The sequence below is a fragment of the Urocitellus parryii genome, chromosome 14 (genome assembly GCF_045843805.1).
Source record: "Urocitellus parryii isolate mUroPar1 chromosome 14, mUroPar1.hap1, whole genome shotgun sequence".
Lineage (NCBI taxonomy): Eukaryota > Metazoa > Chordata > Mammalia > Rodentia > Sciuridae > Urocitellus > Urocitellus parryii.
Window position 1 is genome coordinate 2,418,416 of NC_135544.1, and position 16,247 is coordinate 2,434,662.

Consider the following 16,247-nt stretch of genomic DNA (forward strand, 5'->3'; position numbering starts at 1 on the left):
CCCATTATGGATCAGCATTCACTTTCCAGAGAAAACATTTGGCCTTTGGATTTTGGGGATTGGCTTACTTAGCATGATATGCTCCAACTCCATCCATTTACCTGCAAATGCCATAATTTTATTCTTTCTTAATGCTGAGTAATATTCCATTGTGTATATATAACACAGTTTCTTTAGCCATTCATCTATTGAAGGGCATCTAGGTTTCTTCCACAGTTTAGCTACTGTGAATTAAGCTGCTATAAACATTGATGTGACTGTGTTACTATAGTATGCTGATTTTAAGTCCTTTGGGTATAGACCAAGGAGTGGGATAGCTGGGTCAAATGGGGTTCCATTCCAAGTTTTCTAAGGAACCTCCATACTGCTTTCCAGATTGATTGCACCAATTTGCAGTGTCACCAGCAATGTGTGAGAGTGTGCCTTTCCCCCCACATCCTCACCAACACTTATTGTTGTTTGTATTCTTGATAACTGCCATTCTGACTGGCGTGAGATTTGCATTTCTCTAATTGCTAGAGATGTTGTTGTTGATCGATTGTATATCTTCTTCTAAGTGTGCTTAGCTCCTTAGCCCATTTATTGATTGGGTTGTTTGGGGTTTTTCGGTGTTTAGTTTTTGAGTTCTTTATATTTCCTGGAGATTAGTGTTCTATCTGATGTGGATGTGGTAAAAATTTGCTCCCAAAATGTAGGCTCTCTTTTCATCTCATTGATTGTTTCCTTTGCTGAGAAGAAACTTTTTAGTTTGAATCCATCTCATTTATTAATTCCTGATTTTATTTCTTCACTTTAGGAGTTTTGTTAAGGAAGTTGGGGCCTAATCTGACGTGATGAAGATTTCAGCCTACTTTTTCCTCTATTAGGTGCAGGGTCTCTGGTCTAATTCCTAGGTCCTTGATCCACTTCGAGTTTAATTTTTGTGCATGATGAGAGAGAGGGCTTAGTTTCATTTTGTTGCATATGGATTTCCAGTTTTCCCAGCATCATTTGTTGAAGAGGCTATCTTTTCTCCAATGTATGTTTTCGGCTCATTTGTCTAGTTTGAGATATCTGTATTTATGTGGATTTGCCTCTGTGTCTTCTATTTTGTACCATTGGTCTACATGTCTATTTTGGTGCGAATACCATGCCATTTTTGTTACTATAAGCTTTGTAGTATAGTTTAAGGTCTGGTATTGTGATGCTTCCTGCTTCACTCTTCTTTCTAAGGACTGCTTTGGCTATTCTGGGTCTCTTGTTTTTCCAAATAATTTTTTCCTTGAGTTCTAAGTCACTAGATTGTACGGCTACTTCCTTTTTTCTATCATAGAGTAGGAAAAGATAAGAATATTATTTTCCTCATGTAATGAAGTAGAAAATCTTTACTTAGCATTTTCTCAAGAGAAGGGGTCAGCAAGAAAGGAAAGAACATCAATCAGATCATTTGAGCAGCTATCTTAGAGGATTTCTGGAAATCTTATTCTGGAGTATATGGATAAAACACCTAGAATGGCCTCTGCTAAAACCACAAGTAGAGAATGACATTTTATTCCTTAGGGCCAAAATAACGAGATTCATCCCTACTATGAAGCCTTGATTCTTAGTATTCTAATAGTCAACACACAAAGGAAAACAGTTCTAAGAGTTTATCCACCAGATATTTAGGAAGGTAACTATTTAGATAAGGAGGCTACAGAAAAATATCTTCTAGATGGGTTTAGTGGCACATACCTGTAACTCCCGTGACTCAGGAGGCTGAGGTAGAAGGATCTCAAGTTCAAGGCCAGCCTCAGCAACTTAGAAGACCCCATCTCAAAATAAAAAGTATGGGGATATAGCTTAGTGGTAAAGTACCCCTGGGTTCAATACCTAGTACTAAAAAAAGAAAAAAAAAATGCCTCAGAAGGATCTTTATATTTTTAGGTACTGGAGACTGAATGAATCCAAGGGTGCTTTACCACTGAGCTACATCCCCAGTCCTTTTTTTTTTTAATATTTTTTAATTGTAGATGGATACAATACCTTTATTTATTTTTATGTGGTGCTGAGGATCGAACCCAGTGCCTCACACGCGCAAGTCTTGCGCTTTACCACTAAGCCACAACCCCAGCCCTTCCCCAGTCTTTTTTGAGACAGGGTCTTGCTAAGTCGCTGAGGCTGGCCTCAAACTTTCAATCATCCTGCCCCAGTCTTCAAAATAGCTGGGATTTCAGGCCTGAACATCACACTCAACACAAGGATCTTTATAAACAAGATGCAGTGTTCATCCTTATACACACATTTTTGTGCTTATCAGTTAATTTTCTTTTGATTACTTCCTAAATTTTTTTAAACTGAGCTAATTAGGACTTTGATTACAAGGCCTTAAGTTAGAAATATGGGCTTAACTAAATGATTAACTACTCTGTGTACCCTAGGGGAGGAGCTGCTTGTAAAAGGAAAACTATGCTGATCTCACTTTTTTGAAGGACAAATTATAAACTCCGTATAGACTGGCTATCTGATGTGTATTTCACATAACCTTTAACCTTATGAGTACTGACTGGAAAGCCCTGGATTCAATCCCCAGTGTTGGGAAATAGGGTGGAAATAACCCAAATGATATTTCTCATCAGATTGGTAAAAATGTAAGATTGCTGGGCACTGAGGCACATGCCTGTAATCCCAGTGGCTCTAGAGGCTGAGTAAGGAGGATCATGAGTTAAAGCCAGCCTTAGCAATGGCAAGGAGCTAAGCAATTCAGTGAGACCCTGTCTCTAAATAAAATACAAAATAGGGCTGGGGATATGGTTCAGTGGTCAAATGCCCCTGAGTTCAATCCCTGGTACCACACCCCCCAAGAAATATAAAAGATTGACTATAACTAATGTTAGCAAGCACATCACATTTGGTCCAGATATTCTATTTTGGGGAATGTAACCTAGAGAAATGGTAACATATTTTGTTCATGTGCCCCAAAAGATAAATGTATAAGGATGTTCCCTGAAACATAGTCATAATGTATAACTGGGAAGAGTTAACTATCCATCAGAAGAGAAGTAGTAAATAAATTACCGTACACCGAGCCTACGGAATACTCTGCAGTCGTTCAAAATGATAAAGTAGATTTCTACATACTGTTATGGAATACTGAATTCTAAGACACAATAGCTCCCCCTATCAGTAGTGGGCACATTCCAAGACCTACAGAATACCTCAAACTGTAGCTGGTACCAAACAAACCCCATATATGCTGTTTTTCCTTATACATAAGATAAAGTTTTAATTTATAAATTGGCCACAATAAGAAAACAACTGATAATAAAATAGAACAATTTTGATAATGTGATAAAAGTTATGTGAATGTGGTCTTTCTCTTACTCTCAAAATATCTCCTGTATTGTACTTATCCTTTCTTGTTGACTATGAGTAACTCAACTGTGGATGATGGGGGACTACTCTATAATATAATGTGGCAAAAAGAAAGAAAACAATAGCTGTTCCATGGCATAATTTGTATTTATAATTATATGTACATATAGCCACACATCATGTAACGGTGTTTTGTCTTTTTTTTTTTTTTTGGGGGGGGGTGGGTAACCAGGAATTGAACTCGGGAGCACTTGACCACTGAGCCACATCCTTAGCCCTAATTTTGTATTTTAGAGATAGGGTTCGAGTTGTTTAGCGCCTCGCTTTTGCTGAGGCTGGCTTTGAATTTGCAATCCTCCTCAGCCTGCCAAGTCGCTGGGATTACAGGCCTGCACCACCAGTCCAGCAACTGTGTATACACTAGTGTCTCTTATATCCTAGTGATATTATTGCCATCTTAGTTTGTATAAGTACACTCTATGATATCTACACAGTGATGAAACTAAATAACACATTCCTCAAAACATATTGGTATTGAGCATAAATGACTGTATATATGTACAAACACAGTTTGGCTACATTCCAAGCAGTCAATGGGGCTATCTCTAGGAAGGAAGAAAAATTCCATATTTCACTCTGTATGCTTTTTATAATAGTAAATAGTCATTCATTACTTGCATAATTACTTTAGATAAATAAACCAAAATAATTTTATTTGGGAAGTAGCATTTAGGTTAAGTGATTCTTTGTTCCCTCTTGTTCATTATATAATTTTTAATATGAAAATGAATACTTTCTAGATAAATTATATCAGGTGTTGATATAATGATGATGGTCATAAGGAACTACATTGGCTTTCTGTATGCTCCAAGGATACAGGCCCAGCTCTTGTAACAAAAGCTTTCCAGGTATGCTTCTGTTGTGAAGGCTGAACCACACTGTATGCACCAGGGCAATTGTTATGACATGTTAGATTCAAAGACAGCACCCAAATCTCATTAAGATCTCTTACTTTTGAAAGAAGTAGTCTTTTTGAAAAGTAATCCATTCTTCTATTCCAAATTCTATTTGCTATCAGCATATTTGGTACAAATCTATTATAATTCCATTATTCATTATTATATGATGTAAAATTATAAATGAGTGAGTTATGCTTCTATATGGTCTCCTACCATTATTTGGCCTCCCCACCCAAAGGGATATGAGAGGTCATATTAAAAAAGCAACAAAGGCAGGAAACCATGTGACTAGAGAAGGATGCAGAATTCAAACCTACTAAAGAATCAAGACCCATACCAATATGCAGAACACTATTCAGAAAATATTTTATATTAGCAGTTAGCACCATTTATGACTATACACCCATCTGACTAAGCTGAGGATATGCTATTTCTCATCCTCCAAGTAACTGACAATTTATGGGGACAAACAGAATGAGCCATTCTTAAGGAGGATGACAGGACTTTCTTAAATGCTAACAACAGAGAAAGGCAGCTGAAACCCTTTGGGAAAAATAATCCCAATTCCTTAACAGGGGTGATTTCATCATCAGACTTAACTTTCCTAGTTCATTTGGTGGACAAAGTACTCCCTGGACCTTTGATCCATACCTTTATGCCCTGCAGTTTTTGGTTTACTTTTATTTGCATTTATTTTATGCTGAATTTACTTCTGTGCTATAAGTTTTTGTTTCTTCTGGGATATCTTTGTATTCTGTGCAAACTACTCTTCTGGTTTATGAACAATTTGTTCCTTTTCAGTGAGTATCATCTCAATGTAGCAGGGGGAACTCATGTATGGGTTAATCAAACCATGAGCTCTGTAAGTATGGTGGTGCATCTGGGGTGCTATGTTCACCTGGATATGTTCAATGACCAGAGAATCTACATCTAAACCCTTTAGTTCAGCACTATTCTCTGCATTTTTAAGCAAGTGCAGCAAAAATTCAGCACTCTTTTTGGGCCACCGATCCTGTGTCTAGCCCCACTGTTTGGCGGGGACACATCTCTCAACTCCTCCATTATAATGCCAGAATGGAACACATTGTTTCTTTAAAGTGACATCTTTCAAATACTTGGTGGTTTTTTTGGATATGCACACCCTTAATGGCCTGCACAGTTTCACCGGTGTTCTTAAAGTGAATTCCACGATTTGAACCTTTTGATTTGCATGATTTTGTGGCGTTTTCCAGGTCAAAGAGAGTATCAGACCATTTTCACAGATCACCTCAGGCCACTTACAGAAAGAGGAAGAGCGGTGGCTATTACCTGCGGTTTATAGCTTACATACACCAAAGTCTTGAACAGACTCCAAAACCAGTTTCCCCCAAAGCAGAGATGATTTGGTATACTAAAGAAATGCACACTACTTGCCCTTTTCCAGCTTCCCAGGAATCTTCATAAAAGCAATCAAGGCACGGTGTGGTAGTGCATACCTATAATCACAGCAATTTGGGAAGCTGAGGCAAAAGGATCAAACGTTCAAGATCAGTCTAGGCAACTTAGCAAGACCCTGTCTCAAAAAGTAATCAGGAAGCTAAGGCAGGAGGACTGTAAGTTCAAGGCCAGCTTCAGCCACTTAGCAAGGCCATAAGCAACTTAGTGAAAGCCTGTTTTAAAATAAAAAGATGCAGGGCTGGGGATATAGCTCAGTTGGTAGAGTGCTTGCCTCACATGCACAAGTCCCTGGGTTCAATCCCCAGCACCACAAAAAAGAAAAGAAAAGAAAAAGGGGCTGGGGATGTGGTTCAGTGATCAAACCCCTCTGGGTTCAAACCCCAGTAACAGATAAAATAGGCTGGGAATGTCACTCAGTTGTAGAGCACTCCAGGAGGGTTCTGTTCCCCAGTATTAAAAGGAAAAAAAAAATAAAATAAAATAAAAAGGCAATTCAAGGAGTCACAGAGTACTAAACTACTAAGATATTCTTAAATACTCTGACCAATCATCAGTTTCTGCCTTGCTTAAAGCAATTTTTTTTAAAGTTTGTAATATGCTTCTTCTAAGGGTCAAGATGGCCTGACTTGGGTGGCTGACTAGATGACAGATTTATTGTTTTAGAAGTTTTTGCCTTTTTGGTTTCTAATTTTTTGAAATTATTATTATTTTTTAGTTGTTGATAGACCTTTATTTATTTATATGCAGTGATGAGAACCAAACACAGTGCTTCACACATGCCAGGCAAGTATGCTACCGATGAGCCCCAGCCCCAGCCCTCTAAATGCTTTTTAACTTTCAGCCACTCATTCATTTCAAAGTTTGGATAAAGCACCCACTTCTGCCAGGCATTATGCATGGAAAAGCACTGCTCCCCTGTAGTCTACAGTTCTAACCAGAAAGACCCTGAGCTTACCCAAGATACTAACTCCAGGGTCAGCAGAAGAATCACTCCATCCCCTGAAACCACAGAGCACTGGGTCAGAAATCTGAAAAGGGTAGTGGAAAACCATGACCTTGCTGGGTCACACAATCTGTGCTCCAGCTTGGCTGAAAGGAAGGCCAAGACCATGAAATGCCACTGGTCCTACTTTGGCAACTCCTGGAAATAGGGTTTCTGCTGGCTTTAGAGACCAAGTTAAACTCCCATGGCAACAGGACATAAGCTGCCTCTTTAACTTAAAGAAATTAAAAGCATGTTTTTTGTAGGGGTAGGTACTGGGGATTGAACCCTGGGGCACTCAACCACTGAGCCACATCCCAAACCCTATTTTGTACTTTTTTAAAAATTTAAAGACAGGGTTTCACGAAGTTGCTTAGTGCCTTGCAGTTGTGAGACTGGCTTAAACTCCAGATCCTCCTGCCTCAACCTCCCAAGCCGCTGGGATTACAGGCATGTACAGGCATGTGCCTGGCTGAAATGTATTTTTCTTTTGAGGTGCTGGGGATTGAACCCAGGGTTGTGTGATGATGCAAGGCAACCAACTAAGCTATATCCCCAACCCTGAAAAGCACATTTAATTACCTTCACAGCAGGGAAGCCAGGATAAAGAGCTATGTCCAGTCATGTTCATTCCTTCCCAATACGCCTCCCTATTCCTTTCCCCCTTCTCTAGTTGATGTGTGCATGAGGTTGTCAGAAAGCAAGGCCTTGAATTCATCAGGTAATCTGACTCTGAGCTCTCCCACTCAATGACTGTAGGTAGATAAGTTTCTAAATCTGAGTGGCTTCCTATTCCATAAAATGGGAATGGCAACACTTATATTACAAAAGTTTTGAGTGTAGAGATTATGTAAAGCATTGATCTCTAATTTATGATATATCTGATGATGACAATGAAACTGAATTATACTTGTTGCAGCCTGCTGACTTCCCACATTGCACACAAGACATATGGAAGAGAGGCAATAAAGAGTTCTAACTATCTGATACAGACCAACTTTTGCCAGGAGTTTACCTCCCAGACTGGGGAACTGGGTTTTCAGGGCCCTGGCTTCCCAGCGGTGCACAAAGCTGATAAACCCCCTCCCCAGGCATATAGCACCTCATGAAACCTCCATTCACCAGGCATTAACCAACAAAAAGCTATAGGAAGATCCCAGAATCCTTCTGTGCAATGGACACACCAGCACTGAATCCCAGTGAGGACACAGACCTTCCAAGTAGGAATAGAACATGCACAAGTAGCAAAATCCAGGGAATTCACTCTCTTTCCTAGGCTGGCATGCTGACCTTCAATTTTGCCTAGATAGGGAAATTTTCACATCGCTCACTCTGGTGCAAAGAATAATAAATTAATTTATAATCACACCTGCCACACATGTTTCCTGTGCTCAGAAGTGAATTTCCTTCCTGCTTTCTATTTTCCAAACCTTATCAGAGTTGCCTCTAGTTTTCTCCTGTCTTCCTTCTTTACAACCTAAAATCTAGTTGCAGGCTACTATTAGAAAATTGCTCATTTCAGTGATGCATACCTATAAACTCAGCAACCAGGGAGGCTGAAACAGGAAGCTCATGGATTTGAGACCAGCCTGAGTAACTTATAAAGACCTTGTCTCAAACTAAAAAAAAAAGAAGGGTTGGGATATAGCTCAATTATAAAGTGCTCCTGGGTTCAACCCCCAGTACCTAAAAAGAAGGACCAGTTATCAATTATGAAGCAAAGTACGAGTGATCCATCAACTCATTTTTTTCTACAACTACATATTGAGTACCTATTATGTGCAAGAATGTTCTAAGGGCTTGGGATATACTGGTGATCAAAAGGGATGATCCCTAGCTGGGCTGGGGATATGGCTCAGTGGTAGAGCATTTCCCTAGCATGAGGCCCTGGGTTCAATCCCCAGCAATGATTAAAAAAAAAAAAAAAAAAGATGGAAAATGAACTGATTCATTAACAAAGGTAGGAGCTAAAATTGGTTTTGCTCAATATTTCATTCACTAGCAAAACATGATATTAAACTGAACCTCCCAGGAATCATCAAATTTAAAAGAACTGCAACTCTGGGGCATCCAGGAGGACCCAGAAAGAAATTGGTGAAACCAAACTCTTCTGGAATGTCTGATACCCACTATAATGATATCTGTCCTGTTATCTCTTGCCCCCATCTCCCAAAAAAGAAAGAATCTGGGATCCCACATCCTAATTAATGTCTTATGTTGCAATAAATGGTGAATAAATGGTTATTAATATAGTGACTGACTGGAGCTGGGCACAGTGGTGCACACCTATAATGCCTGCAATTCAGGAGGCTGAGGCAGGAGAATCACAAGTATAGTCAGCCTCAGCCAACTTAGCAAAATCCTAAGCACTTTACCTGTCTCAAAGTTAAAAAAAAAAAAAAAGGGCTGGGGATGTGACTCAGTGTTTAAGAGCCCCTGTAGTCCATCTCTGGTACCAAAAAGAACAAAACATAAATAAATAAATAAGGGCTAAGGTAGAGCACTAATGGGTGCAGTTCCCACTACCATCAAAAAAAAAAAAAAAAAAAGAAAGAAAAATAATGATGACTGGATCCACTTCTGAATGAAAACAGTTACTAGTATTTCCATATCATTTCTTCAATTTCACTCTTTTCCAAACATGTTTGATGAAAGACATAGACAGTGAGAGATTCAGAGGTAATCTTTCTTTTTCTGGACCTGCAGAGTTTTAAGAGGGTTCTGAGGCAGACTGCAAAGAAATATTTCACTAAATCTGTGCAAAAAAGTAAACAGTACGGTAAATCAGCCAAAGTTTAACAACAGGTGTTGCCTACTCCAACTTCTCCACCCTTTATGATCACTCCTTTACTTAACACTTATGAATACAGCTGGATTCCACTTATGGAATTCTAAACCCACAAAACAAATTAGGGTAACTTTCAGATTTTAAGGGACACCTGTCAATCCTGAAGGAACTGATGGACAGCATTACTTTAAACTGAGGTCTAGCAGGGCACAGTGAAGAAGGATGACTGCAAGTTTGAGGCCAGCCTCAGCAAGGCCTAAGCAATTTAGATAGACCCTGCCTCAAAAAGGCGTGGGTGTGGTCACACATGCCTGTAATCCCAGTGGCTAGGGAGGCTGAGGCAGGAGGACTGTGAGTTCAAAGCCAACCTCAGCAATTTGGTGAGGCCCTAAGCAACTCAGTGAGACCCTGTCTCTAAATAAAATACAAAAAAGGGCTGGAGATGTGGCTCAGTGGCAAAGTTCCTCTGGATTCAATCCCTAGTACCAAAGAAATAAAAATAAAAATAAATAAACTGAGGTCCTTTTATATTCAGCCTTATGGAGGGGAGATGTCACAATAACAAAGTAGACACTACCACCTTCAAGTTCAATTATGCCTTGCATATTGCTAAGGAATTGCTTACAGCCTAAATGAACCATAATCCAATGAGCAGCTCATTTCTCAGCCCTCTTTGATGCCCCCACCCCCATTCTGTAGTCTTCTCTAGTAGGAGCTGCACAGCGCAGTTCACAACAACTTAGTGATCAGAAGGCTCTGTGCCATCAACCCTTACTCTCACAGATGAGAACTACTGGCCGTCCTACAGGAATCCAGCTATTCTTTATCTCAAAATCAGTATACTTAGCAAGAATACAGAAGCATGTGCTCCCATGGCCCTGCAGCAAAGGAGCAATAAATCAGGGCTTTTCCCCAAGCTGACTCTCCCAAAGTCTGCGTGGGCAGAGAACAACCTCAAAGATAAGCTCCCAGAGGTTCTACTTCACCTTTGGGCAAGCTCTGCATTGCTCTTTGGTCTTCATGTGATCACAAGAGAAGCATTAGGTTTCACTTTTTGGAAACTTGAAAACTGAATTCAGGGGCTGGGGATGTGGCTCAAGCAGTGGCACGCTTGCCTGGCATGTGTGAGGCCCGGGTTCGATCCTCAGCACCGCATACAAACAAGGATGTTGTGTCCACCGAGAACTAAAAAATAAATAAAAATTCTCTCTCCTTCAAAAAAAAAAAAAAAAGAAAGAAAAGAAAAGAAAACTGAATTCATAGATCATCTCACATATTTTTTTCCTGTCCTCAAAAATAAGTTAATTGGTAGTGGAATTCTAGAAAAAAAAAAAGATGATATCTTTCAGTTTCCCATATTTAACATGTATCCTAATACATATAACCATACTCTTTTTTGGGAGGGTGGGGGGATTGTTTTTTGAGCCAGGGTCTAAGTTGCTGAGGTCTTGCTAAATTGCTGAGGCTTGCCTCAAATTTGTGATCCTCCTGACTCAGTCTCTTGAGTTGCTTGGATTACAGGTGTGTGCCACTGTGCCCCGCCAGCCACATTTTGTGTGTATGTGAGTGTGTGTGTTGGGGGGTACTGGGAATTGAATCCAGGGGTGTTCTACCACTGAGCTACACATCCCCAGCCCTTTTAATTTTTTAACATGGGATCTTGCTAAATTACCCAGGCTGGACTTGAACTTGCATTCCCCCCATCTCAGTCTCCCAAAACTGCTAAGATTACATGTGTGTGCCACTATACCCATAACAACCACACTTTTTGCTTGATCCAGAAAAATAAGGACAGCCAGGTGTAGTGGCATACACCTGTAATCCCAGCCACTCCAGAGGCTGAGGCGCAGGAGGATACTAAGTTTGAAGCCAGCCTCAGCAACTTATCAAGGTCCTAAACAACTTAGGGAGACCCTGTCTCAAAAAAGAAAAAAAATGTAGCCAGGCATAATGGCACATACCAGCAATCCCAACAGCATAGAAGGCTGAGACAGGAGGATAGTGAGTTCAAAAAAGCCAGACGTGGCAACTTAGTAAGTCCCTAGGCAACTCAGTGAGACCCTGTTTCTAAATAAAATATAAAATTTTTTAAAAAATGAAAATGGTCCTGTGCACTGTACTAACACATGTATTTTTAGACAATTTAATGGAGCCAACATCAAAGATCCTGAGCACTGACTGATCACCATGAACTGTCTTATAATGACCAGCCTGATGGCATTTCCACCTATCTTCCCATACCTACCCCTCACAAAGTTTCCTTTCAAAGCTTCTGAAGGGGCTGAGGATATGGCTCAGTTTGCCTCACATGCACAAGGCCCGGGCTCAATCCCCAGCACCAAAAAAAAAAAAAAAAAAAAAAAAAAAAAAAAGCATCTGAGACCCCAAAAAGTGCATTCTACTCTTGAGATAGGCTGCATTCTCCCTTGAATGTAAATTTGCTTCCAAAATAAATAAATAAATTTGTACTTGGGCTAAATAGAAATAATCACTGCTAGAGAAAGTCTTAAATAAATCTCTACTTGTGCTTCTGACACATCTTGAAATTCTTTTCTGCAACATCTGTCAAGCACCCTCTCTGGTGACAAAACTAATTTTTATTTTCAACCACATTTTAGTTTATATCTGTTCCTTAGCAAAGTGAAGATGTTGGACAAAACAATACCTCTCACATTTCAATTAGGGTATATGTAAATCCAATCTTTAATGAAGCAAAAATAGGGGGTATGGTGTTTCATAAAGCTAGATGTATTCAAAGACCTATCCTTACTTGCATTATACGATTTCTATGTTTTATTAAAATATTGTTCTTGGGTGTGATGGTGCACACCTATAACCCCAGTGACTTAGGAGGCTGAGGCAGGAGGATTTCAACTTTGACCAGCCTCAGCAACACTGCAAGGCCCTCAGCAACTTAAGCGAGAGACCCTGTCTCAAAATTAAAAATAAGAAAGACTGAGGATGTAGTTCAATGGGAAATTATCTGTGGGTTCAATCCCCAGTACCATTAAAAAACTAAAAATGTTGGCTAAATGAATGATCAAGAATAAAAAAGAAACAATTCTGATAAATAGAAATAACCACTGTTGGGCTGGGGATGTGGCTCAAGCGGTAGCGCGCTCGCCTGGCATGCGTGCGGCCTGGGTTCGATCCTCAGCACCACATACAAACAAAGATGTTGTGTCCGCCAATAACTAATAAATTAAAAAAAAAAAAAAAAGAAATAACCACTGCTTGGGGGTGGGGGGTGTTGCTTAGTGGTAGAGCCAAGGACCTGTGTTTATTCCCTAGCATTGTAAAAACAATTTAAAAATAAAAATTTACCAAGCTTTAAAATTATAGTAATGAATTTTACTTAGGAAGGAACTAGCTGGAGAATCAATCTTAAAAAACTTCTATCTGGGATATTTCTTAATAATATCATTTACCACAAGACCATTTGTGCCACTCTCTTGTTCAAACCCTTTCACCGTTGACTACTCCCAGAAAATCCACCTTTTAAAAATTAATACCTATCCATAAGCTCCCATCTCTTGGATCTATTAGAATAAAAGACAGCATTTGCTCCAAATTCAATTACACAACATACCCTGCTATATGTCTTTGCCCCAGACCCTTCCAAGTCCAAGAATAATACTCATTCTTGAATCTTCAGAAAGATACTGTCTCCTTCCAGAAATCTTCCCAGGCGGAAGTGAGAATTCCATCTCCTTTCTTAACTACTTTAATTGGTTATAACTTGCAGCAGTTAAGACAAGGCCACCCACTTTGCAGTTGACTGTCTATATTTGGTGTTCCCCACCATATGGTAAATTCCCTGAAGGGATCTTTGTCTTATATCTATCTTTTTTCTTTGTCTTCATCAATCCAAGAAATGAATACATGAACAAATACATGAACAGAAAATCTCAATTCTCCCTACACCTGATTGGAAATCACTCTAACTGTGTATAGCCCATATAACTGTAATGCTTGAAGGAAACTAAACCCATATCTACCTATTGGTTCTACCTTCTCAAATATTCACTACCACCTACACCCTTCCTTTTAATTCAAAACCAAAAGTTAGTCTGAGAAAAGCTCTAGTCAGGCATGGTGGCACACACCTGTAATGCCTGTGGCTCAGGAGGCTGAAGCAGGAGGATCACGAGTTCAAAGTCTGCCTCAGCAAAAGTGAGGATCTGAACAACTCAGTGAGACACTGTCTCTAAATAAAATACAAAATAGAGCTGGGGATGTGACTCAGCGGTTAAATGCCCCTGAGTTCAATTCCCATTACCAAAAAAAAAAGAAAAAGAAAAAAAAAAGCCCTAATGTGACATCATTAAAAATTACTAACTAGATGACTTCCCAAAGATGTCAACGGTCAGATGGAAATATAAGCTGCTATAGGAGGATGAGTTGAGCAAGGTCAGGCATTCAACAAGGCAGAAAATAGAAGGCTGATGGTCCTTTGCTTTCCTCCAAAGTGGTTATCTCTCAGTGTATTCACATTCCTAACAAATCTAAAAATGGGTCAGCCCCTTCTTGATTAATACCAGAAGAACCAGCAATGACAGCACATGCCACAATGATATGGATATAAACAAGGAAGAAGGAAAACAGAAAAATGTAAGGCGGTGCATAAAGTGAGAGAGATCAGGTGAGAGGGATCAAGTACTATTACTAGTTGAAATGAAAACTGGGGAACTTCAAGTGACATCCCTCAATCGGCCTTCTCCACAGAGTTCTAGTCTTTCTGCACTAAAGTGTCAAAGTGCATGGCAATAATTAACAGAGATTTTTCCTTTCTCCTAATCCCCTTTTTCACTTTGAACTTGAGCACTTAACAATACAGTCAGCCTTTCATAGCTACTCACCACAAGTTCCATTCATTTCACAAATGGTTATTGAGCAAGGTACTTTGTTAAGATAATGAAAGGTATACAAACACAGGAACCCATCCCTGCCCCTAAGGAATTTCCAATTTAGTATAATTTAAACATCAGTCTTAAAAGGAATTTAGAGAACTATTCCCAAATCCCAACTTAGTCTTGGATTCATCATTTTAAAAGTCAAAAGTAAGTACCTCACCCAAACATTTTGATTAAAAAAAGGTCATACTAATAGCATGGGTACAAAACTCACGTTCAAAATTTACAAGTAGGTTTTCAATCTCAGAATTTATAACCACGGGGGCGGGGGTTATGGCTCAGCGGTAGAGCATTCGCCTAGCACGTGCAAGGCCCTGGGTTAGATCCTCAGTCCCACATTTAAAAAATAAATAAAATAAAGGTATTGTGTAAAAAAAAAAAAAAAAAAAAAAGGAATATACAACCACTGGAGTGGGGGGTTTAAATCTACCCCAAATAAACAAGAAAATCTGAGAGATCACCTATCAATGACTTCAAAGCCTTTTATCAAGGTAGTCGGTAGTTCTCGGCATTGGCTAAAACTCAAATGACCTGCAGAGCTTCTGAAACTCCCCAAACCGAGGCTACACTTCAGAACAATTAAGCCACAAGTCCTGGGATGGGAATCCACGCAGAACTCTGAACATTTTAGGTGATTTGAATGCGCAACCAAGGTTAAACTGCTGCTATAAATCATTATGCCTTTGAAATAGATGGGAAAGGATCAGGATCAACATTCCTCGAGGTTACCCGCCTCCACAATCCACTTTCAATTTTCCCAGATGCAGTCTTGGGTTTCATGAATCCTTTCAGGCACATAAGCATGGAACGCAATACTCTCCCACCTGGAGGAGGGAGGATGCAAATAAGTTATATTCGATTTAATAAGCTACGAGTTTCGTTAATATTGCGCCTGTGCGGAAGCACTCGCTGACCCAGCATTAGGGGCCGAAGAGAAGCTCCTTTACACTTTTCTCCACCTGCTAGGGTCTGGCCTTAGAAACAGTGTGCGAAAGCGCGGCGCTGGGGGCCGCCCTCCGGGCCGGGACAAAGGGGTTCCCAGTAAGCAAGGTCACAGTTGGCTCCTGTAGGTGCTAGGACTAAGAGGAGTAGCGAATACAACGCTGCAAGCCCAAGGCACTAGGAGCAGCGCCCAAAAGGCCGCGATACTCACGCAAGTGCCGCCCAGTTTGTGGCTCTCCACCACCGCGGCCCTGGCGCCGAGTTCGGCTGCCCGGCGCGCGCTGGCCAGCCCGCCGGAGCCGCCCCCGATCACCAGGTAGTCGTAGCAGGCCACCGCAGCGGGCGGCGGACACTGCAGCTGAGGCTCCTGCTTACACGCCATAGCTTGGGAGAGGGTGCGCAGGGCGCCGGCGGGCCCGGGCGGAGGCAGCGGGAAGCCGTGGAAGGCGCACGCCACCCGCAGCCAGCTCGGCCCCACGCTCGCGCTCAGCGTGCGGGGCAGCAGGGCCATCCACACGGAAGTGGCACGGGGAGGGAGAGCAACCCAGAGGCGGGCCCCGGGGGGAGGGGGCTTGGGCCGCCGGCAAGCGCAGCCTCATCGTGACTAAGCAGCCGGCCGCTGCGCGGGAGCGGGCGGAGGAGGGGCAGGCGCTGGGAGTTGGGGCTCGCCGCCGCGTCCGGGACAGCCTCTCGGTCCCCCTGCAGTGACGGCGAATGGCGCCTGCCCCTGCGAGGAGCCCCGGGCTTTGTCCTGGCCCTTCACCCGAACGCCTGAGCTCCTGGCTCCCGGGCGGCACTGGCCGGAGGCAGGCATTTGAAGGCGCCTGGGGTGAGGCGGAGAAGCATCACGACGTCTCCTGTTTCACCCATCTTCTGGAGCTAGAGAAATTTGC

The 16,247-nt window shown here is 41.2% G+C and overlaps 1 protein-coding gene across 1 annotated transcript in view; it reads right to left on the reverse strand.

Moving 5' to 3' along the window:
- The window catches only part of Gsr (glutathione-disulfide reductase), a 48,318-nt gene extending 32,282 nt beyond the window's left edge, over positions 1 to 16,036 (reverse strand). The window contains exon 1 of the mRNA XM_026414042.2: positions 15,566 to 16,036. Coding sequence (XP_026269827.1) covers positions 15,566 to 15,865 — 300 coding nt within the window. The 5' untranslated portion in view covers positions 15,866 to 16,036. The remainder of the gene's footprint in view (positions 1 to 15,565) is intronic.
- Positions 16,037 to 16,247: the final 211 nt, after the last annotated feature.